This window comes from Phocoena phocoena, chromosome 13, assembly GCF_963924675.1.
Source record: "Phocoena phocoena chromosome 13, mPhoPho1.1, whole genome shotgun sequence".
Taxonomy (NCBI): Eukaryota; Metazoa; Chordata; class Mammalia; order Artiodactyla; family Phocoenidae; genus Phocoena; species Phocoena phocoena.
Window position 1 is genome coordinate 53,180,829 of NC_089231.1, and position 26,793 is coordinate 53,207,621.

At 38.9% G+C, this 26,793-nt stretch overlaps 1 protein-coding gene across 1 annotated transcript; it reads left to right on the top strand.

Annotated features, from left to right (window-relative positions):
* Nucleotides 1-614: 614 nt before the first annotated feature.
* Nucleotides 615-26,409, top strand: CLUL1 (clusterin like 1). Its single transcript, XM_065890523.1, has 7 exons — nt 615-726; nt 1,878-2,026; nt 6,864-7,031; nt 8,946-9,378; nt 13,521-13,658; nt 22,020-22,234; nt 26,221-26,409. Exons 1-7 carry the CDS (start codon nt 621-623, stop codon nt 26,407-26,409), a joined length of 1,398 nt encoding a protein of 465 aa, XP_065746595.1. The 5' UTR covers nt 615-620.
* Nucleotides 26,410-26,793: the final 384 nt, after the last annotated feature.

A 26,793-nucleotide genomic window follows, 5' to 3' on the forward strand; every position in this document is an offset into this window, starting at 1 on the left:
TAACTTTATGAAAGCATACATTTTTACTTGGAATGTTTGCAACTAATATTTATCAAATTAAATTTAAAAGGAAATTTATTATCTGAGAAGAAACAAATTTAACTGTGCATGATTCATACATCCTGATGGACTTTATAAGATGTATGAGAAAAATCTGAGGGGTTTTTGCTTTCATAAAAAAATAAGTAGTAAGCCATTTAGTTTAAAACTTACTTGTGGACTCTGAATTTTGGAAAAAACAGTCCCTTTGACATACCTAATTCTGTGTTTGGGAATATTTACTGTTGACAAGGAAATAAAATGTAGTTTGGATTCTATGGGGCTGTTATCCATGCTATTGGTTGCCCTAAATTTCAAATGCTTCAGATGATGACCTTATTTAACTGTCAGGAAGAATGTAAACAAAATAGGGACTTGGGTTGTCTTTTTAAAAAATTTATTTAGATTTCAGGTTTCCTTATGTCTCAGCCATATCAGCATACATTGTCTAAAGTCATAAAGAAAAACTGACAGCAAAATGCTTTGGATCACCATGTGTTTTCAATTGATGCCAGTAGAAACTAACTTAACCTAAGGCATTTGATGCAGGTTTATTTTTCCTTTGCAGTCACAACGGAAACATGAAGCTGCCACTCTTGGTGTTTATTGTGTATCTGCTGTGGTTGAAAGATTGTCATTGTGCACCTACGTGGAAGGACAAAACTGCTATCCATGGAGGCCTGAAGGGTAATGTTTGGTTTTTTTATCTGCACTGTGTCCCGTTTTCCTGTTTGCATGTCCTGCTGGCATTTATGGTGATTTACAGTTGAGAGATAACTGTATTCAGGATGCCCTCTAGTTTCACGGTGAGATGTTCTCCAGGCACTTAAGCCAAGTAGACAAGACGCCAAGCATCTGGATAAAAATAGAAAATTCCAAATGCGTCTCTGAGAATGATCCACATATCCAGATGTTTGCCATCACAGAGATAAAACTTGCCAACGTTTTGAGTTGCATTGCTTGGTCTCATCCAGATGTTTGGTGTCCTCTGAGCACAGTTTTAATGAACAGTGAAATTCTTTTCTAGCATTTGAAAAATTTAAACAATTAAAGTAATCCATGCAGTTATTCTTGAGATAGTGAAAGAATGGGTTATAATGACATTGAATCTGGTTGGTCTGTGCTCATTAACTTTGGCCTTTGCTTGATGAGATATGCTTTGAGTACTTAACAGGAAAATAAATTAGTTTAAACGTTTCTTTTTTGGGGATCTGTAATTAAATTTGGAGGCCAGATTAAGCTCCTTTGGTGGCCACATTTGCTATTGTGAAGAGACAATGACAAACCACGAATTTCATACTCGCTAAAGGCTTATTAAAGGGGTGTAAGAGATGTCCAGTAGGTTATTAAAGAATCTTGCATTATACAAGATGCTTTCTAGGTTTTATGCCTCCTGGGAAGGTAACTGAAGCTGAAAGAAAAGGAAATTGTTCACTCTGTTTAAGATTCCCAGTTGGGCATTTAATATAAATTGTCTGTGAAGAAAATTCAATGTTTTCTTCTAATATAAACACACTTGAGTTTTAAGGGAAAGAAAAACAATTGGATAAATGAAAACAGGCCCTGAGGAAAATGATAAGAATAGGGTTCAATGAACTCTGACTTGGCTAGCAGTTCAGAAGTGAGGAACAGAAGATATCACCCGGGTGGTAGCCATGTCCATGTGGCAGCTGACAGCCCAAATCATTGTGATCTGCTTTCAAAGTTTGATGCTGTTAAAAAAAAAAAACAATTAAGCCTCTGCTGGGGGAACATGAAAAGTTGGTGAACTCATTGTGTTCTGATACGTTGTAATCTGATCAGATCTCAAAGGAAAAAACTACATCGTAATCTTTTAGGTTTTTCCAAGGCTGGGGAGATAGATATAGATGAAGAGGTGAAGAAGGCTTTGACTGGCATGAAGCAAATGAAAATCCTGATGGAAAGAAGAGAGGAGGAACATAGCAACCTAATGAGAACCCTGAAGAAATGCAGAGAAGAAAAGCAGGTACAGTCATTGAAAATCACACCTGTCCTTAACTATATCTGGACCATAAAAAGTGCATGTCTGAGTGCACTGGAGGAATTACTTATTTACCCTAATCATAGATTTTCTGGAGAGCAGCCCTTATTGGAGGAAGAGTTTGAAGAAAATTTCAAATTTCTTCAAAGAACATATTCCTTGTAGATTAGGCCTTCGATGGCCTCCAAACTCGGGAATTTGGGGGATTCGGCTTTGTTTGGGAAGTGCTGCTTTCTTAAAAATGCTTTACTGGTGCCTTTTGAGTTGGGATATTGTGTCAAAAGTGTCTGGGAGTTTTTGGCTACATCAGTGGCCTCCAAAGTTTTTTTCTTTGCCATCCCTATTACCATAATTATTGTTAGCATCCACTCCTGAATATATGCATTTTAATTTATTCATTAAATTAGACACATGAATTGCTACCGTTATTATCTCAAGGCACAGAATGCACTTAGGGATCATCATTAGCTTGGGTAGATGTAAGTCCATATTTCAGATCATCTAGATATTTTGAAAATATTTTAGCTTATTGACAAATCTGATTAGATCATCATATTTTTACTGACACAAGGCCAAAGAGCTTATAATGAAAAAGTGGCAGCCCTGCCATTTGCTTCTTATCTACTTGAGCTTAAGTTATTCATATTTTTTAATCTGCTGGGGTTTTTTTTCAAGAAACTTTTAAAGCCTCCTGTTCATTTTGTGAGGGCTAGTTTAGTTAAAAGTAGTTAAAAAACATCATTTACCTGAGTTCTCTTAAATGGCAAGTCATTGCAATTGGCTCCAAGTGAACAGAGAGAGGCAACCAGTGTCTCTTCCGCAGGGTCCTCACGCACAGCTGGCCACACACAGTGGCCTGACACAAGCACCAGCGCATGTGAAATAGTACATCAGCCTCATCAACTTTTTAAATTCAAATACCTTTACTTAATAGTTGTTGTCCAAACTATGTATCTTATCAATGGAGGATATACATTATATTCAAATGTCTATGGGCCATATTAAAAACTCTTCATATGTTACAGTATAAAGCTCAATACATTTCTAAATTATAGACATTGCATGGCTCATAGTTTAATATCATTAACCATTAACATAACACTCAGAACAGTTAAAAATTTTTTTAAATTTATTTTCCAACATACCCTTATAGAGAATATCAAAACTATAAAAATAATTTGGAGAATATTTTAAATTTTAAAATTGGGAGTAAATTACTTTTAAATTTTATTTTCATGAAAACATTTTTAATTGTGGTAAAATATGCATAACATAAAATTCGCCATCTTAACCACTTTTATGAGCACAGTTCAACAGTATTAAATACATTCACAGTACTTCCCCGGTGGCGTAGTGGTTAAGACTCATGCTCCGAATGCAGGGGTCCCGGCTTTGATCCCTGGTCAGGCAACTAGATCCTGCATGCATGCCGCAACTAAGACCAGCGAGCTGCAACTAAGACCCGGCTCAACCAAATAAATTAAGAAATATATATTTTTAAATGCACTCACATTATTGGACAACCGATCTCCAGAATTCATCCCATTTTGCAAAACTGAAACTCTATACCCATTAAACAACTCCCCATTTCTCCTTTCCATAGTTGATTTTTAAATTTAAAAAACACAAATACAAGTTCTAATATCTCTTCTCTAGACCTTGATCTACACCTAGACCTGTAGACCTATAAAGCTGGGGGTTACAAAGCTCTGGAGCTGCTGGAATTCATGGTGGCCACTGGGTGTCCCCTGATCCATTGGAGCAGGGCTACATCACAGGCTGGGACCCCAGAGCTGTAGTCAGCCTGTCAACAGCTGGTTGATTTTGCAGCTGTCCCTCTCCCTGCACCACACAGGGTCCCTGTCGAGGAAAGGAGATTGCTTGACCAGCAGCTGGAAGCCCTCCTCTCTTTTGGCAGAGATCAAAAGACCTTGAGGAAATGAAAACCAGCTCCTCATGAGGAAAATGTGGAAGCCCCTCTAGCTGTGTTCTTCCCTGGTGGGCTTGTGAGTCTGGCCACCAGGAATAACCACACTAGATATCATTCACAGGCCCTTTATAAAACACATTATCACCTGCAGTCCTTCCAACATCTGAGTAAACCATCACTTTCATTTTACAGCTAAGGAAACTGAGTTTTGAGATGTTAATTAATGTGGTGTTGTTGTTGTTTAAAATTCTTATTGGAGTATGGTTGCTTTACAATGTTGTGACCCTGTCATGACTGACCCAGGAGAAAGTCCACTGGCGCTGTGCCTGTGGAAGACCCAGTGACTTTCTGTTTTTCTCCCTTTCCCAGGCCTCCTGACAAGCCAAGGAGGGAGCACATGCTATGGAAAGAATGCTTGGTGTAAGTCAGGTTAGCAAGTGTTAGTTCCATTTCTGACCCTGAAGAATCCCAGGAGCTAGTAGAATTTTTATTATTTCTTAAGATGTACTTATTTTATTTTTTTTAAAAATCATTGAATTATACTCAAGGTTTGGGTACTCATTTAAAAATTCATTTAAAAAAGGAAAAACCGGGCTTCCCTGGTGGCGCAGTAGTTGAGAGTCCGCCTGCTGATGCAGGGGACACAGGTTCGTGCCCCAGTCCAGAAGGATCCCACATGCCACAGAGCGGCTAGGCCCGTGAGCCATGGCCGCTGAGCCTGCGCGTCCAGAGCCTGTGCTCCGCAACGGGAGAGGCCACAGCAGTGAGAGGCCCGCGTACCGCAAAAAAAAAGGAAACACCTGTTTAACCCTGAGTTTCCCTCCCTAAAATTATTTTCAATCTAAAATAAAGGATACTTCACACGAATTGACAAATATGGGGTGGGTGCCCCCGAGTCTCCCAGAACAAAACACATCCCATCCTCAGGTGATCCAGTGTAATCTCGATCCTCCTCATCAGGTTCTCCCTATTTATATTTAGTGGGAGCATCTGAAACTTGCTCTTACTAAAGTGGGAAACCCTAAAGCAGCTTCAAGTGATTCCCCACGCCCCACACCCCCATCCAGGTTTGTGTGGGACTTTGAACTGCAGGAAGAGAGTTCTAAGTATGGAATCTATCGCTGGGTGGGACATTTAGGGAGAAGCAGAAGGCATGGACAAGGCATTCCTAAACCAGAGACCTTCTTCCTCCATGGCAACATTTCAGTACCAAAACTTGGGCCATGTGATTTGGTCATTGGTTCTTGTTACACTCTTGGAGGTGAGTGGAAGGAAATCAGATGATCACGGACTATGTGCCTTGCTTGCTCATCTCACTTAATACGAAACCTTAAGAGGTAGATTCTACAGTTATTCCTATTTGCTAAGAAGGAGACATGGGCTCAGAGATGTTAAATAATTTGCCCAAGGGTCCACAGTGAGTGTAGTTTGTAATTGGAAATATTGAGATTTCAGTTTATAGTGACAATGGGCAGAATATTTAAAAGACTGATTGAGAAAATCTGGGCAGTACTGTTGCCTGTCCCGGTGAGGCAACATTTCTTGAGAAGTTGGAGGATTCCAAAATTGTTCTGCAAAGCCCAAAGAGACAAGTTAAACCTGTCTGGATCACGAGGTGCATTTGGCAGACTGGAGCCCTGCCAGGTTTCTTATGTAGGACGTAGCAAATGACACCCAGCTTAGCCCCAGGATTCTGCCATGAGGGCAGCTGAAAAATCCGAGCCCTGCAGAGGAAATGTGCGGGGATTGTCAGTGCCCAGGTGTTTCTTTGGACTTAATATGCCAGGAAAGGGTGATTTCTTTTTCGTTTCCCATAGGTAAAAGTGCATACTACATTGATGTTAGAAACTGTGCTCCCTCGTGTTTTTTTTCACTTAAGGGAGTCTTCATCCGCTCTGAGGCTTTCTCCTTATGGACAGGTCCATTATATCCCCTAAATCCCCTGAACTACTTCTCAGGCCTGGAGGGAGCCGGTCTGCAGAAGCCCACACTTGCAGGGAGACGGGGGTGGGGGGGTCTACGTGGGGCTGGCCTGGGGGGAGCTCTGGGGGCAGGGTTGACGTTCTCAGGGACAGGTGTCGCTTCTGCTGGGCGGGACCTGGCCGAGTACAGCAGGCACCACAAGGGGGAGTACTTGGAATGTGGATGAGAAGAATGAAGCCCCTCAGAATACAGCATCTTTGCTATTAGGATGCAACTCACTACAAGAATTGTGATATACAGTACACAGGAATTTGATATACAAGATTTGCTTGATACACAAGAATTGTGCTTTCTTGCAGTGTTTAAGAACATACAAAAATTAAAAGCAGCATAAATGAAGGAAATAAATGTGTCAACTTTGTAAGCCTTAAAAACCCATCTTCCACATCCTTCAAGGACTAGAAGTGAAGACAGACAAGTAAACAGATCAGTTACAGTCATTCAGCAGAGTAGGGGCTGTGTCTTCATTGTTGCTTCACCCACAGGCAGTGAATGTCCATCCCATAGCAAGCACTCAATAAATAGCTGTTGACTGTACAAATTAACAGGTGAATAAGAACTGCCCGGTCTTCAATAGAGATCAAGCAGTGCTCTTAAGTTAACAGAAAGCTTCAGGGTGGATCTGTCAGACACTAAGGGCTTGAAGAAGGAATGAGGTTTAGTATTTTTTGTTTTTGTTTTAATTTTTGGCTGCCCCACAGGGCTTGTGGGATGTTAGTTCCCTGGCCAGGGATCGTGGAACCCGGGCCCTTGGCAGTGAGAGTGCTGAGTCCTAACCACTGGACCACCAGGGAATTCCCAGAAGTTTAGTTTAGAATACGCACATTTTGTAAAGAGTGAAATCAACTAAGGTACAACACATAGAGTCATGAAATGGAAATAGGGTGTGTGTTTCTACTTTTTAATTAGGAGGCTCTGAAACTTATGAATGAAGTTCAAGAACATCTAGAAGAGGAAGAAAGGCTATGCCAGGTGTCTTTGACAGGTTCCTGGGATGAATGCAAATCTTGCCTGGAAAGTAACTGCATGAGAGTTTATACAACCTGCCAAAACAGTTGGTCCTCTATGAAAAACAAGGTAAGGGAAAAATAGAGCTCAAGGTTTCTAAGTTCTTAAGGTATGTGCTTCAGCTTACTTTTAAAAATTAACTTATGTTAATATTTAGAATAGATATGGATGATCTGATGTTGGCCTTTTGCAACCTAGAATCTAGCATTCATGTTTATGTATGAATCACTTGTGGATATATAATTTTTAAGTTAGAACAGCCATCCAGTGCTTGCCCTCCCTTTCAGGACACTGTGTGTATCTCTCAGAAACACCCTGACTCTTTCTGCCTTGTATTTGTTATTTATGAACACATTCCCACTAGATTGTAAGCTCTTTGAGGGCAGGAACCATATCTTATCTGCCTTCATTTAAGCATTGTAGGCATTCAATAAATGTTTGCTGAATTGCATTCTGAATAATAGCATTATAGTCTCTGATTTCAACCTGCTTTAGTGTTTTCTCTGGAGGCCAAGCCTTTGAAGGCATCCTCTGCCTCCTGAGTCTCTCCTTCAACGGGCTTGCCCTCTTGTGGCAGCACACACATGCCCGTGCACACACGTCCCCACATTCACGTCCCCTTTACCCCAATCCATGCACATCCTGTAGGACTGGCATGTTTTCTTTTTTGTCCTCTTTGGCTCTCTTCTGGGCAGAGGGAATCACAGAGGGTGGTGACCTGATTAGGATGAGCTCTGACCCATAAAAGGCTCCTCTTCTCTTGGCCTGAATTTCCCTTCCCCTTCAAGAAGTGGGCTGAGTAGGCAATGCAGAGAAATTCCCCTCTACATATCAGAGCATGCAGTAATCAGAGTCTGCGCCTGGCTTGGCAGTGCCTTCCCCAATTACAGAAGGAACAACCCCTAGGATAATTCATATGCCAAGTTAATTTGCCTCCACTGTTAATTGCATCTGCTCTATTTTTATAACCACTCTCTAACATACCAGAGTATACTGGAATGAGCACTGGCTGGAAGTCAGGAGCTTTGGAGACCATTCCTATCTGCACCTTTTGTGTGACCTTATGACAATTTCTTGGGCCTTTAAAGTTTCATTTTTGTGGCTGGGTTCAGGTAAACAGAAGCTGGCAGAGGGAGAGGCAGATGATCCACCCAGATTACTTTTTGAGAAAGGCATGAGTCTTCTAAGAATCCCTGGAGAATTCTTTGAACAGCCCTTGAGCAGGGGTGGGGAGTGCTCCCACAGTGATGTTTGATGGTTGCTACATTCCAAAACATACAACAGGGTCATATCACTATCATACAAGGGCAACTGTGTTCTGGCACGAACTTATGTGTCACATAGATGAAGTAGAACATGGTATGACTGCTGGAAGATCTCCCCCTGAATAGGAAATTCTATAATTAGAGCTTCATTCCTTTGACTACAGCCAAGGAGGGCTTTGATCACGGGTAATATGTAACATCTTGAAGTAACCTATTTAGCTGTATTAAGCATCTGTAGTTCAGTGTGAATGTATTGATCTTTTCCCTGGACTAATTTATGAGATGAGAGAGAGGAGAGCATAAAGACACGAATAGCATGCCACTGAAGGAAAAAAAAAAAGAAGAACTAAGGCAGAGGTGAAAGACAAGAGCCTTCTTCACAGTTTTCAGGCTGCACGGTCTAAAACCATGCATGCCAACCACCACCAGTACATCAGGACTGTGGCTTGTCAATAATATTGAAAACTTGGCCTTCTTAGGCCTTGGTAGACAAACAGAAACCAGGAGGAACTTCAGACCCTATTTCCATAGTCAAAGTCAAAGCCAGGTACATGAATGTTAATAAATTATCTTAAAGTGGATCACGTTTTCCTAGTTTGCCCAGAACTGTTCTTGATTTGGAATGACTACTTGTAAGTTGACATAAAAATTCACAGTAAAAAAATAGTCCAAAAGAAAATTAATTTATTTCATTTCTGTCCCCCATCCCACCCCACAGCTTGAACATTTTTTCAGGAAGATATATCAGTTTCTGTTTCCTTTCCATGAAGATAATGAAAAAGACCTTCCCGTCGGTGAGAAGTTCGTTGAGGGAGATGCACAACTGACCCAGATAGAGAACATGTTCAGCCAACTGACTGTGGATGTGGGATTTCTCTATAACAGGAGTTTTGACGTCTTCAAACAGATGCAGCAAGAATTTGACCAGGCTTTTCAATCATATTTCATGTCAGATACAGACTTCATGGAGCCTTACTTTTTTCCAGCTTTTTCCAAAGAGCCAGCAAAAAAAGCACATCCTGTGCAAAGCTGGGACATTCCCAGCTTCTTCCAGCTGTTTTGTAATTTCAGTCTCTCTATTTATCAAAGTGTCAGTGCAACAGTTACTGAGATGCTGAGGGCAATCGAGGATTTATCAAAACAAGACAAAGGCAAGTATTAAAAGATTATTTATTTATTTATTTATTTATTTATTTATTTATTTATTTTTATCATCTTTATTGGGGTATAATTGCTTAAAAGATTATTTAGATATCTGTACTAAAGGTTGAGTTTTATTTAACTTTGGAACTGGTAGCCATTTCTAAGTCATTGTACAATGTTCCTGAGAGTGATGGTTTATGGATAATCAAAGTCTCACAGCCTCTTAGAAAAAGCTTTGAGGTCTGCCAAACACTAGCCTTCTCCCGTCTTTGTCGAGAGCTCTGTGGGGCTGTTCTCTATTTCTAAAGCAAATTTTCAAAGCTGAGAAAGAAAACCCTGGTAAGGTGAGAACTTGAAAAAGACAGTTGCCTCCTTTATTAAAACTCAGGCAGATGCTTGGCTCTATTCTGCTTGAACACCATGGGGTTTCTTTAAAATCAGTCCAGGCTCCTCAACTTCCAGTTTGGGGAGAAAGTTAGTGCCATGTAAAACCAGGTCACATTTAGTGCCTTCCATGACCTCCTCTGCATCGCTACTGTAATCCCTTAGATCACATCATTTATGCACAAAACCAGAGAAAATACTCAGAGACAAACCCAAGACTGTAGAAATTTCTGTAAATGATAATAATCGCCTTCTACCAATACCACTCTGATATTCCATATTGGAAAAAGCAATGCTGCTTTATGTTGTTAAGGCAGAGGAGGTAACTTCTTTGGGCTTCTGTGGAGAGCCTGGGAGGCAGCATCTCAGAAACGAGAGTTGCCGTGTGGGCCACAGGTAGAATCTGTGTTTCCTTGGACATATCTCTATGGAACATTAAGTCAAGGACAGGGATGCTTTTCTCTAACAAAAAATGCAACAGGCTCCTTCTAGAAATCCCGCCAGTTGTGACAACATGGATGAACCTTGAGGACATTATGCTATGTGAAATAAGCCAGACACAGAAGGACAAATATTATATCCCACTTACGTGAGGAATCTAAACTAGTCAATTCCTTCCTTGCACCACCATCACCTCAGTGATAATCTAGAGATCCAGGGTCCCCTGCAAGTGCAGAAAGTTAAAACAAAAACAAAACAGCAAACAAAAAAAGCCTTTGTTACACCTTTATACTCTTCTCTCTCCAGTGTCCCTACCCTAACCAGACAGCAAGCTCAACAGAGGAGTGATTCTCTTCCCAGATGAGCACATGAGGACAGTTTATCAAAAATAGGCAGGCAGGGGCTGTGGGGTATTTGCATGTAGTTTCCATCACTTTTCTGGACTGGTGGTAGGTGAGGAATAAACCTATTGCCCCTAGAAAATCCACCTAATGAGACTAAACCTTTGCCCCTTGCGGTAGGCAGAATAATATAATAGCTTTCCAAAGATACCCAAATCCTAATCCCCAGAACCTGTGAAAATGTTAGGTTACACAGCAGGGGAAAGTAAGGTTGCAGATGGAATTGAGGTTGCTAATCAGCTGACCTTAAAGTAGGGAGAGTATTTGGGGTTGTCCAGGTGGCTCCAGTGAAATCACAAGGGCTCCTAAAAGTAGAAGAAGGAGGCAGAAAAGAATCAATAGAGACAGCCTCACGAGAGGAACTTGTCCCTACTTTGCCAGCTTAGAAGATAGAGGAAGGGGAACAGGAGGCAAGGGCGGGGGTGGCCTCCAGACCCTGGAAAGGCATGGAGATGGATTCTGCCCTAGAGCCTCCAGAAAAGAACAGCCTTGCCAACACCTTCATTTAGCCCACTGAGACCCACTTCAGACTTCTGACCTATAGCACTGTAAAATAATCTATGTTGTTCAAACCACTAAATCTGTGGAATCTGTTACAATATCAATAGGAAAGCTGCCTCCTGTCAATTACAGTGGTTAATATCTTCTGAGTGTAAACTACGTATCTGGCAGCCTTCACAGATAGGCTTTATTTGTCATCATCATCCCAAGAGCCAAAATTAGAAAAGTAGCTAAAATTGAATAATGAACACTGTTAAAAGGAAAAAGGTGATAAAAATATGAAATATCTTGTTTAATATATTTTTTAATTTTATTGAGTGTTGTTTCATTTTAGTCTCCATATGAAAGAATTTCTTTCCTACTTTGTTCTTTCTAGACTTCAGTTGCTGAATCTGTTGAAACAGAATAAGATAGCTTTTGCAGTTATCCTCACTTGGCTTACAAATCCCTAGAGAGAATAGATGAGATCCATTCGGTAAAACTGTGGTGTAGTAGCTTCACACAGTGCTGGGTGCTGGGAGCTGGGAGTTCTGGGTTTTAATCCTGCCCTGGAGAATTTTGCTGTCCTTAATTTTCCCATGGGGGAAACAGGCAAGTTGGGAGGGTAGATGATTTACTAGAAGTAACTGCCTAGAAGGGCCCTCAGGCTCTGTTCTGGCATGGCCGAAGGTAGGCGATGGGCTACTCTCATGAGTATAGCATGGGGAATTGGTTCAGATAGCCCTCAATTTGCCATCCTTGAATATACCAAGTATTCATCTAGATGCTGTGAATAAGCAATGATTATGACAGAGATGACACAGCCCCTAACTTTTAGGAGTTTAGTCCAGAGAAAGAAAAACAGGTCAGTGAACAGTTGCACTACCATATCTTAAGTGAAATGACAGAGGAAGTTAGGGAAGAATGACAAGATTAAAATGACAAGACCAAATCCCCTCTCTCAAAGGACTCGGAGTCTAATAGAGAAGACAAAATTAACAGCACATAATGCAGAATTGCTCTACAGTAGAGCTCACAGGGGTTCTCTGGGGTGAGAGGAGATGCCACTAAATCTATAGGGAATGGGAGAAAATGACTCCTATTCAACCAAGTGGATGGCTGCCTTACCCACCAGATGATCTAGCAAATGCCTCGTAGGTTTTTAAACAATAAACTTCAATTTTTTGTTTGTTGCTTTTGGCTGTGCCACGCGGCCTGCGGGATCCTAGTCCCCTGAGCAGGGATTGAACCCCTGCCCCCCTGCTGTAGAAGCACAGAGTCTTAACCACTGGACTGCCAGGGAAGTCCCAGTAAACTTCACAATTTATCTCGAAATGTTTCATTTTTTTAACATCAAAGATTTAATATAACGGAATATCATCAGGTTAAAAATTAATAACAAATTTTTCCTAATGTGAAACACTCAATTGGGAATTGTCAATTTGCTGTTGGACGATTTCTTTTTACATCATTTTTATATGGATGGTTAATTATTCCAGGAAAAAAAAAGTTTCTTAAAAGTTGATCTGCTTTAGATGTTTTCCTAAATCTTTGACTTACTGTTTATAACATTATATATGTGAAATGCAAAAAAGAATAGTAATAAATACCTACCACCCAGTTTAAAAAACAGACATTTCCAATATCTTTGGAACTCCAATACACATTTGAATTACAGCTTGAAAAAATTAAAATAATTACTAGAAAAAATTTTAATAGAAGCCCAAAGAGAAAAGTGGCTTACAATTCCCTATCTAGTTAACCCCAATGATATCAGAAATAATAATGATAAAAATAAGACACACTAAATTTAAAATAATTTAAATATACAAAGGAACAAAAGAAATGAAAGCTGCCTTCTCCCACCCCATCAAGTCTCTCTTCCAATAGAGTTACTATGAATAATTCCTCATGATTCCTTCCTGAAAATAAAATTATATGCATTAACGTCTGTGTGGGGAGTGGGGTTTGGGGGAAGCAAGTAGTAATAATAGTAATGATGAGTAATAATGACAGTAATGAGACTGCTGGATTAAAGGATACATGCACTTTTTTTTTTTTTTTTTGCGGTACGCGGGCCTCTCACTGTTGTGGCTTCTCCCGCTGCGGAGCACAGGCTCCGGACGCGCAGGCTCAACGGCCATGGCTCACGGGCCCAGCCGCTCCGCGGTATGTGGGATCCTCCTGGACCGGGGCACGAACCTGTGTCTCCTGCCTCCGCAGGCGGACTCTCAACCACTGCGCCACCAGGGAAGCCCGATACATGCACTTTTTAATAGATGCCAAATTGTCCTAGTAACTGGTTGCACCAGTATGCACTCTTACGATTGAATACAGAACAAAGATTTTGCAAGTGCTGGTTAGAAAGAGAAATGACATTCTATCCATGCCTTTAAAGTTCAAACTCTCTAACGACACTGATGTGAAAATGCTGTTACTTGTAGACTCCGCCCAGGGCGGCCTGAGTAGGACGGCATTGCCTGTGCGGGGCCGAGGGCTGTGCGGAGAGCTTCGCCAGAACTCGTCGGAATGTTTCCAATTTCACGCAAGATGCCAAAAATGTCAGGATTACCTGCGGGAAGGTAAATGATTATTATGTTCTCAGGGTTTCGATTGTATTCTGGTCAGAGGTCACAAATCTCACTTTTACAGGCATCGTGGATTCATTTGCTTCCCTTCAAGCTCTTTTTGGCGTGCTCATTGCCGTCTGGGGGTGCTCAGGGCAGGTTTATAAACGTTTATTATTCAAAAGTAGGTCAACTTACTTTTCCCCTTTTAAAAATTCCCTCATTATTCCCGTGAAAAATTTTTATGGTTAAAGACCAAGCGAACACTCTTGTGTGCGAAAGAGAACTCAGCAAATTAGGGTAACTTCTTTCTTCTTACTGCAGAGAAAGAAAACCACCAATGAAGAAATCTTCAAAATGTGTAAGCAAATTTTTTGCCAAATAAGCTTTTTTTCAAATGGCATTAACTCTTTCCAGATGGTGGGTTAATTACTAATTAGTATTTAAATACAGATAGTAGCTTCTCCTCCCAAGCCCTGAGCAGCACGTTTCCCGTCCTCCCAGATCTGACCAAGAGCAGCTTTCATTCCTTCCCCAGGTGAAAAATTCTCTCCACCGGCCCTTCCCCCTTTCCTCCGACCTTCAAGTCCCTTCTCCTCCCCAGCTGAAGTCACTTCCCAACCGCTAGGGTCTGAACGCAAATTTTCCTGCAAAATCCAAGAAGAGCTTTTGATTCCTGTGCTTCTGCTTTTTACCTTGCCAAAGCCCTAAGGGAAGGAAATTCTAAAAAATGTGGCTAAGATTTGAAGCAAGAGATTGAATATAAACTGGACCTTTTTATTAGAGCAGATGAGGGTCTTATTTCTTCAGAATTGCTCCCTGGGTGACTTTCTGCAGCTCTGTTTCATCATTTGGAAAATGAAATTAATATAGCTACTTCACACAGGTGTTTTGAGGATTAAATAAAATGTCTGAAGTACTCATGATTCTCATTATTCAAGCGTTTGTTTTTCAAGTCACAGTTACAAGGTTGCATACAGACAACAGAAGTTTTTACAAGAGAAAAATATACACTAATATACTGACCTCTTACAAAAATAGTCCCACTCAAACATGCCACCTATGTATCATTAACTTCCTTTAACTTCCAGTTAAAAGCTTTGAAGAATAATCTCTCCCTGACTGTCATAAGATAATAGAGAAGATGGGGTGTGTGTGTGTGGGAAGTGATTGGAAGAAGGTGATTGAAAGGTACAAACTTCAGTTACGAAATAAATAAGTACTAGGGCTGTAAGGTACAAGATGATGACTATAGCTAAAGCTACTGTGTGATATATAGGAACGTTGTTAAGAGAGTAGATCCTAAGAGTTCTCATCACAAGGAGAATTTTTTTTTCTCTTTATTGTATCTGTATGAGATGATGCATGTTAACTAAACCCACAACAGTAATCAATTCAGAATATATTGTGAATATGTAAGCCAAACCATCATGTTGTATACCTAAAACTTATACAGTGATGTATGTCAATTATTTCTCAACAAAACTGGAAAAAGAAAGACAATATATAAGAAATCAGATAATACAATATAAACACATCAAATAATCAGTATACATCAAGTCACGCAGTATACATGCAGTATAAATTGATTGCTGCAAAGGAAAAACACAGAGGAGAGGCTGTCCTAATGTGCTCCCAAACAATTTTTTTTTTTTTTTGGCTGCTTTGGGTCTTCATTGCTGCGCGCAGGCTTTCTCTAGTTGCGCTGAGCAGGGACTACTCTTTGTTGCGGTGCGTGGGCTTCTCATTGCGGTGGCTTCTCTTGTTGCGGAGCACAGGCTCTAGGCACATGGACTTCAGTAGTTGTGGCTCGCGGGCTCTAGAGCACAGGCTCAGTAGTTATGGCGCACGGGCTTAGTTGCTCTGTGGCATGTGGGATCTTCCCGGCCCAGGGCTCGAACCTGTGTGCCCTGCATTGGCAGGCGGATTCTTAACCACTGTGCCACCAGGAAAGCCCTCCCATACAATTTAAACTTTTATATTTTATGATAAATGTATATAGAATAAAATAATAGAAACACATGTGCCTAATACTAGATGAAGAAATAAAACATTACCAAAATAGATGAAGCCCCCGCTGGTGCCCCTTCCACATCACATCCTCTTTATCCCCTTATAAGGAAATCGTTTTGGGTTTTTTTTTTCTTCCAGTTTTATTGAGATATAATTGACATACAGCACTTATAAATTTAATGATTTGACATCGTGAAGTGATTAACACAGTAAGTTTAGTAAACATTCATCATCTCGTGTAAAAAAATTTTTAAAAGAGAAAAACATTTTTTCCTTGTGATGAGAACTCTTAGGATTTACTCTCTTAACAATTTTCATATATAACATATACCAGTGTTAATTATATTAATCATGTTGTATATTACATCCCTAGTACTAACATTTTATAACTTGAAGTTTGTAACTTTTAACCACCTTTGTCACCATCACTGACTATAGTCCCCACACTGTAGGAAACTTCTATTTTGAGTTTGGTGCTTATTATTTCCTTGTATTTCTTTTTTAAAAATTTATTTTATTGAAATATAGTTGATTTACAATGTGTTAATTTCTACTGTACAGCAAAGTGATTCAGTTATACACATATATACATACATTAGTTTTTCATATTCTCTTCCATTATAGTTTATCACAGGATGTTGAATATAGTTCCCTGTGCTATACAGAAGGACCTTGTTGTTTTCCCTGTGTTTCTTTATACTTTTATCATGTGTTTATATATAGCACACATACACACATATACCATACATAGCAATGTTTTACATGTTTTTAGTTTTTATATTGTCAAAGTATAACTTTTAAGCTTAAAAATATGACTCATACAAGTACAAAATGAGCGTGTTAAGATTGATTTAGGGCTTCCCTGGTGGCGCAGTGGTTGAGAGTCCGCCTGCCGATGCAGGGGACGCGGGTTCGTGCCCCGGTCCGGGAAGATCCCACATGCCTTGGAGCGGCTAGGCCCGTGAGCCATGGCCGCTGAGCCTGCGCGTCTGGAGCCTGTGCTCCGCAACGGGAGAGGCCACAGCAGTGAGAGGCCCCCGTACCGCAAAAAAAAAAAAAAAAATTCAAAAGATTGATTGATTCCATTAATAAGGGAACAAGCAGAATGATTAAGCTGGTTTAAATGAGTACAGGAGAGACTGAAGTATTTACAGTCAAGGACAGAATGTTGAAGTAAGATTGCAAAGTTAGATATAAAACTAGTTGATGTACCGAAGGGTAATAAAACTGTAACTTTTGCAGTTATGATTTCTATCAGACCAAAATAATTTATGTCTCTACTGGACAAAAATTATTTGCAACTTTTCAATCTGTAATTTACATCTAATTTCGTGGAGTCTGGCCCAAATCAACAGTGACTAGTAAATCCGACAAAGGATCATTTCCCTAGAGAATTAGGTAATCTTTGGGTGGACCTCTTAGACAATACTTTATGTGACATTGAAAGGACACACAGCCATTCTTCTGCATTGTTTCCAAGTTTTGGATAATATTTCTTAATAGTATAAATGTTATCGCTTATGTATTCTTTTGCACCTTCGTGTTTCACTCAGTACAGTTTGGGAGATTTAGTCATGTGAATGCGTGTGTTTCTAATTTCACGAATTCATTGTTGTATGTTAGTCTGTGGAAGCACATTACAATTTATTTATCCATTCTCCTGCTGAAGCACATTTAAGTTGCTTCCAGTATTTTACAAACAACTCTTGTATGTTTTGTCAAACAATGATTTTGCCTCTTTTATCAACATTTAACTCATTCTTTGTTCTAAGACTAAGCATACAGCTGTAATTATAATCTTATATTTGAAAAATATAAGATAAATGAAATATGTTCCAAAACATTATAAATCTTTTTTTTTTCATTATTTACCATGCATTTTTGGTCCCAATTTTAAATGGACTTACTGTAAGTAGCTCTTTTCCCATACCAGTTACTGGTACTCGATGTATACACCTAAATTCAAAATAGTAGTTTCAAGATAAAGGAGTTTGATGTGGAATGGTCACAGTGGGGGTTCATCTGTTTGGGTTATATTTTATTTCTTAATATAGGAGGTAGGCACATGGAATTTATACCAAGGAATGTCTGTCTCCAGCCCAGTTTCTGTTACATGAGATCATATAATTATCAGTTAAACTGAATCTCTTTTGAAAGTGATGTAGGCAATGTTAATAATTGCTTGGCAACCACAGGTATAAACTGAAAACTCTCACAGGCAGAAGGTGATACATGCACACTAGATTAAAGACAAAACAGCCACAATATTTTGCAGCTCCTCCCATCAAAAGCTGGAGTCTGTTTTTTCAACCTGAGAATCTGGGCTCGGCCATGGGTCTGTCCTTAAGCAACAAGATATTGGCAAATGTGAGCGGCTTGAAATGTGTTTGTGAATTAAAGTTGTCCTCTCTTGCTACTGGAAGCCTATCCACCACTGCGTGATCAAGCCCAGGCTAGCCTTCTGGAAGATGAGAGGTTCCAGCCATGCCAGCTGAGACCCTAAAAATGTGAGGCTCTAGACCATCCAGCCCCAGCTGAGCTAGCTCAGACATAAGAATAATCCAACCAACCCACAAAAACATGAGAAATAATAAATATTTTTTTGTTGTGCAACAAAAGCTAATGGATGCATATTGTCACATTTCATAAGAGACACCTGCTAAATGTGGGTTTTCTTTCTTCCTTTTCTTGAAACACTCATTCTCATGTCTATACGGTGACTAAAAAAATGCCCTAAGGTACTGATTATGTGAGTGTATTTTTTTAAGTAACAGCATTAAGATACAGTTCATATACCATAAAGTATACAATTCAATGTTTTTTAGTATACTCACAAAGTTGTATAACCATCAGCACTATCTAATTCCAGAACATTTTCACCCCAAAAAGCAACTCCATACTCATTGGCTGTCATTTCCCATTCCCCACCCCTTTCCCCTACCCAGCCCCTGGCAACCAATAATCTGCTTTCTGTCTCTGATTTTGCCTATTCGGGGTATGTCATATAAATGAAATTATACAATTTGTGGTCTTTTGTGACTGACTTCTTTAACTTGGCATAATTTTTTCAAGGTTTATCCATACTGTAGCATCTCTCAGAACTTCATTCCTTTTTATGGCTGCTTAATATTCCATTGTATGAATATACCACATTCTGTTTATTCGTTCGTTAGCTGATGGATATTTGGTTTGTTTCTACTTTTTGGCTATTGTGAGTAATGTTGCTATGAACATTTGTGTACAAGTTTTTGTTTGGACATATGTTTTCAATTTTCTTGGGTATATACCATGAAATATATATGGGTCATATGGTAACTCTATGTTTAACATTTTGAGGAACTACTAAACTCTCTTCCAAAGTGGATGTACCATTTGCATTCTCACAGAAATGTATGAGGGTTCTAATTTCTCCACATCCTTGTCAACACTTGTTATTGCCCATCGTTTTTATCTTAGCCAACCGAGTGGATGTGAAGTGGTATCTCATTGTGATTTTGTCTTGTATTTCTCTAATCACTAATAATATCAAGCATCTTTTCATGTTTTTATTGGCCATTTGCATGTCTTCCTTGGAGAAATGTCTATTCAAATTCTTTGTCCATATTTTAATTTTGTTATTTGTCTTTTTATTGTTGAGTTGTAAGAGTTTTTTTTTTTTTTACATATTCTAGATACCAAATGCTCATCAGATATATTATTTGAAAATATTTTCTCCCATTCTATGTGCTGTCTTTTCACTTTCTTGATGGTGTCCTTTGAAGCATGGAAGTTTTTTATTTTTATGAAGTCTACTTTATTTCTTCTTTTCTTTTTTTATTTTGGTGTCATATCTAAGAAACCATTGCCCAATCCAAGGTCACACAGGTTTATGCTTATGCTTTCTTCTAAAAGTTTTATATATTTAGTTCTTGCGTTTAAGTCTGTGATGCATTTTGAGTTAATTTTTGTATATGGTATGAGGTAAGGATCCAGCTTCTTTCTTTTACAATTGGATATCCCGTTGTCTCAGTTTCACTTGTTAAAAAACTCTATTCTTTCTTGTGTAGAACTGTCTTGGCACTCTTGTTGAAAATCCATGGACAGCAAAAGTAAGGGCTTATTTCTGGACTCCCAATTCTCTTCCATTTGTCCATATATCTATCCTATGCCAATTCCATACTGTCTTGATTATTGTACTTTGTAGTAAGTTTTGAAATTGGGAAGTGTGAATGCTCCAATGCTGTTCTTTGTTTTCAAGATTGTTTTGGCTATTATGGATCCTTTGCATTTCCATGTCAATTTTGGGATCAGATTGTCAGTTTCTACAAAAAGGGCAGTTAAGATTTTGATAGGGATTGCATTAAATCTATAGGTCAATTTGTGGAGTATGGCCTTCTTGACAATATTAAGTCTTCCCATTCATGAAAATAGATGTTTTTCCATTTATTTAAGTCATCTTTAATTTTTCTCACAGCGTGTTTTAGTTTTCAATACAAGTCTTACAGTTCGTTTAAAACATTTGTTCATAAGCATATGGTTCTTTTTATGCTATTGTGAGTGGAATTTTCTTAATTTCATTTTTGGTTTGTTCATTGTTAGTGTATAGAAATACAACTGATATGTGTATATTGATCTTGTGTTCTGCAACCTTGCGGATTTATTACTTTTTTAAAAACAAAATTTATTTATTTTTGGCTGCATTGGGTCTCTGTTGCTGCAGGCGGGCTTTCTCTAGTTGCGGTGAGCGGGACTGCTCTTCATTGAGGTGCGCAGGCTTCTCATTCTGGTGGCTTCTCTTGTTGCAGAGCACAAGCTTTAGGGCACACGGGCATCAGTAGTTGTGGCACACAGACTTAGTTGCTCCACGGCATGTTGGATCTTCCCGGACCAGGGCTCGAACTCATGTCTCCTGCACTGGCAGGCAGATTCTTAACCACTGCACCACCAGGGAAGCCCTGACTTATTACCTTTAATAGTTTTGTGTGTGTGTGTGTGTGTGTGTGTGTGTGTGTGTGTGTGTATGTATTCCTTAGGATTTTTTGTATACAAGACTATGTCGTCTATGAATAGAGATAGTTTTACTTTTTCCTTTCTCATGCAATTTTGTTTTGCACAAAGTTTCACCTTTATTTTAGGGAAATCTTTTTCCACTCTCTAAAAGAGTAAATGAGTGTCCCTTGTAGAATTCTCCTTGCCTAAGATCATGAGGTAGCTCACCACCTTCTTCCCCCATAATTAAAAAAAAAAAAAACTACACCACTATTCTAAAAGTTAACAACTCTTAACTTGCAAATGAAGATATTTTAAAAGAATATCTGGATCTCCTTTCAAATGTATAATGTATCTTGTTAACTGTGACTCTCTTTGTTTTCAAAATATTTTCTTGAATTACTTTTCAAATGTACACTATTGCAATTTTTTTTACCTGCAAGTACAAAGGTCTCCCTTTCCTGAAGATCCCAACACAAATTTTGGAAAAGTGTGAAGGCTGGAGGATCTTGCATTATATCTACATATCAAAAAGAAACAATAACCAATTTTTAAGACTTGAGATGAGGTAGTCACCTAGCTTCTGGTTGGTGGATTCTCCCCCACCCCTATCTTCCTGAAGGCATGGTTTCTTAGTAAACAGCAGAAGACATAGTCGAAAGAGCTTGTGATCTTTTTCTACAATAACAATCTTTTATGATCCCAGATGCCCTAACACATAGACACTTCTGTAGTTTGCAGATAAATAATCTTTACAGAGTATCAAGATGCTCATCAACGCAGCTCTATAAATTCCTTTAACCCTGTTTCAGTTCAGAAGGACTGTTGTGCAATAATAACACAGAGCTGCAGAATCTTAGTGACTTGTGAGCACAAAGGTTTCTTTCTCTCTCTCTGTCTTGTCAATTACAGCTTGCATGGGAGCTCTGCTGCATATCTCCTCACTCAGGTTGATGGAGCCTCCACCATATGGAGCAAAACTAGTTCCACTGTCAGGGGAGGGAGGGTGATAAATCCTAAACCATTCTTAAAGGATTCCTCCAGCAGTAAGACACATCACTTTGAATATGGCCATGCTCAACTTCCAGGTGGCAGAAAAGTGCAATCTCCCTTGTGTCCTGATCAGAGTATAAGTGAGCAGCCCTAATGACCTTCAGAGACACTATGGAAAGGAAGACAAGGAAAAGGAACATTTTAAATCTTCAGTGTGTGCTGGCTCTGTGAGCAGGCATTCTGCAGTGTCATTTCATTCATGACGATCATACCTGGCTGAAAACTCACTCAAGGTCAAAAGACTGGAAGTAGAAAGCTTAAGGGCTGGGACTTAAATCCACAACACCCAACTCCAAGTCCCACATACCTTTTTCTTTACCATGTTACTTTCTTCTTTGCTAGACTGTCCTGATGTTCCTAAACTATACACAAAAGTAGATGAGGCCCTTGAGTTGGTCAACATATCCAATCAGCAGTATGCCCAGGTTCTCCAGATGACCCAGCATCACTTGGAGAACACTACATACCTGATGGAGAAGATGAGAGAGCAGTTTGGCTGGGTGACAGAACTGGCAAACCAGACCCTAGGAACCAAGAACATCTTCAATTTCATAAAGGTAATGGAGAGACTCAAGAGCAGTTATGGAGACTAAGTGTGCATACATTGATTTTTCTGTTAATTTACTTATTAATTATGTCTGAATTTGAAAACAGGCTCTAGAAGGATATTCGTACTTCCACTGTGATTGTACTCAGGCTGACTTGTGCATGGTCTTTAGAAAACAAGAAACTCTATAAAGAAAATCAATTTAAAACACAAAATACTTTCTAATCCAGAGGTGGCTAATTCTGCTTAGAGCTATAGTGCTGATACAAGTAACCATGAAAAACCTGGCCAATGTCGTTTTTAAGGGAGAAGACTTTCAGGTAAAGCAACTTGAGATCAAAGGCTGACTCTGAAACTTACCAGCTGAATAAGTTTGGGAAAGTTTCAGAATCTTTCTAGGCCTCAGTTTTTCCATCTGGAAAATGGGAATAATAATAGCTACCTTAAAATTAATGTCTGTAAAACAATGAGTATAAGTTCCTTATCCAAAACAAGAGCTCTGTAAATTATAGCTCTCATTAGCTTTTGACACAACAAGCTACTGACTTACCTTGAAAATTAAACACAGTTATATATTAATATTCACATATAAACATTGCTATCTTAAGTTGCACTTATACCATGTCTCCCACTTGCAATCAACAACTCCTGTTGCATAACATAAAATAGTGATTGAATTTCTTCCCTGATGCACCCCCTTCACACACCATATTACATTAATATACGATGCACCAGGCAGTGATTTCTGATGAGGTTGGTATTGGTGGGCTCCTAAAAAGACCCAGATACAGAAATCACCGGCAGAGCAATTGAGGGTACAATATTTTGTGTAGCATGTAATGTTAACAATCCCCCGGGATCCCTTTACCAACTCCAGCTGGTGCTGCTGCTAACTGCTCACCACTGAAATCTTCTCCAAAGGGTTGTCCTTGGGGCCACTTATGCTCCAGAGCTCCCTGCAGGATCAGGCTGAGGCTGGAGGTCACCTGAAGGCCACCTCCCAGATTAGCATCTCCCTCTTCTCTATCTTGCTCGCCTCATCCCCCTAAAAGTTTTACTGAAAGCACCCTTAATAAATAACTGTGTCAGAATCTCAGGCTCTGCTTCTAGGCAGTCTGACCTAAGACATTCTGTATCCTAGTGATTCACTCTCTTTCAAGGTACAAGGTTGTGGTTTGAGAAATAAGTTTAGAGAGTCACAACCAGCACATTAAACAAACAAACAAAAGCAAAATAGAACACACCAGAAGAAAAAATATTAGAGTGCATTGCATTTAATAAGTCAGATGCGTATGTCACGGAACTTTCATTTCCATGATGTGTGTTTATATATGTGTATAACTTATATGTAAGATGTGGTTTATTTTCTTTTTCTATTTGAGTATAATCGATTTCTTTTTCTATTTGAGTATAATCGATTTCTAATTGAGTATAATCGATTTCTATTTGAGTATAATCGAGAAATACTCAATAGTATTTCTATTTGAGTATAATGCAACTAATGTTGCATTAGTTTCAGGTGTACAACAAAGTTATTCAGTTATATATATGTCAATATATTCTTTTATATATACATTCTTTTTCAGATTCTTTGCCATTATAAGTTATTACAAGATATTGAATGTAGTTCCCTGTGCTATACAGGGTCCTTGTTGTTTATCTATTTTATATATAGTGGTATGTATCTGTTAATCCCAAACTCCTAATTTATCCCTCTGCCGCCTTTCCCCTTTGGTAACCCTAAGTTTGTTTTCTAAGAAATGTGTGTTTTTGAGTCATGATGACAAATGTGTTTATAACTGTAGACCATAGTCAAAAGGTTTTGAAAGCCACTATCAATTCTTGCTGACTCTATTACTTCATTAGATAGATCATTCCCTAGGAGAGTAAAATAATGTGATATATTTGATCATTCTCACAAATATAGACTTTTAGTTTAAAGAGGAAAAATTCTTGTAAGGAATGAGGGAAAGAATAAAATTTTAAGAAAAATTTTAGCAATGCTTTCAATCTTTAGAAAAGTAGAGCCAATATTTAACTTTTTATCATCATCAGGATTTCCATTCTATGCTTCAATTTGCTTCCATTCTAGTGGCTCTGAGTAACATTAATTGATTTAACTAAAATTTTTGATATTGATAACAAAGACACTTCTATACAAAAAACTCCATAGAAAATAAAATTATGGTTTTCAATGGTATATTTTTCTAATAATAATCACTGCTAAAGAGCACTCAATATTTGTCTGGCAATGTTCTAAGAACTTTTCCCGTGTATTAGATCATCTAATACTCTGTGTTCCTATAAGGTGAGTATGATTGTTTCACAGATTTTTCAGATGAGGTACAGAGAAGTTAAACAACTTGTCTGAGGTCGCACAGCTAGTAAATGGTAGAACTGAGATTCAAGGTCAAACAGCTTTTCTTCAGAATCCTTGGACTTAACCACTTTGCTGAACCGCTTGTAAAACTTATTTTTCTTTAAACAGCTCTTATTTCATCATGTAATGGAAAGTGCAAATTTGTAAAACAGCACATACTGAAGAGGAATCTTTTGTAAAATAATATACAAATTCCAGCAGGTGAAAAAAGTTATGCTTTTTAGGTTGTAGTTACATGTTAGTGTTATAATTGTTTATTCAACTAGACGTAAACGCTTTATGCAGTTTTTATGTGTGTTACATGTATCAAAAGGAAAAGGGGGAAAGTTATGTTAGCTTTATAAACTAGAATTAAGAAATCACCAGTGTTGATTTGGCTTTTTAATATTCTGCTTTAGTTTTTTTGATAGGGAAATTTATTTGAACACATTTTCAAAATAGTTCTTTTTTTACATAAATTTATTTATTTTATTTTTGGCTGCGTTGGGTCTTTGTTGCTGTGCGCAGGCTTTCTCTAGTTGCGGCGAGCAGGGACTGCTCTTTTTTACGGTGTGCAGGCTTCTCATTGCAGTGGCTTCTCTTGTGGAGCACAGGCTCTAGGCACATGGGCTTCGGTAATTGTGGCACATGGGCTCAGTAGTTGTGGCTCACAGGCTCCAGAGCACAGGCTCAGTAGTTGTGGCGCACGGGCTTAGTTGCTCTGCGGCATATGAGATCTTCCCGGACCAGGGCTCAAACCCATGTCCCCTGCATTGGCAGGCAGATTCTTCTCCTATTTTTATTTTATTTTATTAATGTTTTGGCCACACCATGGGGCATGCAGGATCTTAGTTCCCCAACTAGGGATTGAACCTGCGCCGCCTGCCGTGGAAGTGCAGAGTCTTAACCACTGGACCGCCAGGGAAGTCTCTCTGGCAGGCAGATTCTTAACCACTGTGCCACCAGGGAAGCCCCAAAATAGTTCTCTTAAGGTTACATCAAGTTGCATGTCATTACAGTTTCATTTAAATTATTAAAATCAAAGTATATGCCCTTGAGAACTTATTAAGAAAGTAAACGACATGCATTTCAGATGACTGGTTCTTACAAAAATCGCACATACAACCATAAATTGTAAATTTCCTGTGGAAACTCAGTACAAAACTTGGTACATCACATTAATATTTGTGACACAGACAGTAGCGCTCACCAAATATCCCATCCTCTCACTCACACTTTCTTGCTCCTCTTGCAGTTAAGTGGTGCCATGTGTTAAGTTCTGGCCAATGAAATGGGAACAAAAATTTCTAGACTGAGATAGAGAAGAGCCTGTGTGTGATTATCCATTCTCTTTCTCTGATGAGGATGTAAAGAAAGCCATGCGTTATTACATGTGCTACAGCACATGTGAGATGATGTTCCTTTCTCAGCCAGGGTGCTGAGCATCTAGGTGGTTCACAGCCCTTGTAATGGGCATGTAACATGAGTGAAAAATAAATTATAAGAAGCCACTGGAATGCTGGGGCTAATTTGTTACCTCAGCACAACTTAGCCTATCCTGACTAATGTGGTATTAAATTAATGCTGAGTGTGTGCTGGAATTTAGTAATCTTTTGTTGTATAATCCTTCTTCTTAGGTAGTTCCAGGTGTTCATGAAGGAAATTTTTCCAAACGAGATGTAACGATGACAGAGGTAAGCATTCTGCCTTCCCCTAATTTCACACTCACCATCCCTCATGAAGAAAGTGCTGAGAGTTCTAACTTCATTAGCTACATGCTGGCCAAAGCTGTACAGCATTTTAAGGAACATTTTAAATCTTGGTAAGCAGAGTGCTTGATTAGGAATGCTTGTCAACAGGAATAGATGATTCATAAAAGGGAAAAATGACAAAACTAGTTTTAAAATACCTTGAAAATATATTCAACCTCATTAATAATCAAAGACATGAAAACTAAGACAAGATAGCAATTTTTGCCTATTAAATTTGCAAATTAAAAAAAACCCTGATAGGATGTGATGAAATGAGAATTCCCATATGTTATTGCCGGGAACATAAACTGTTTTTGCCTTTTTGAAAAGCTATTCAATTATACATATCAAGAGTCATAAAATTTCTTTTTGATGCATTAATTCCACTTCTGGAATCAATCAGAAGGAATAAATCTAAATTTGAATAAAAGTTCCTACCCCAAGATCCATATTTGCAAA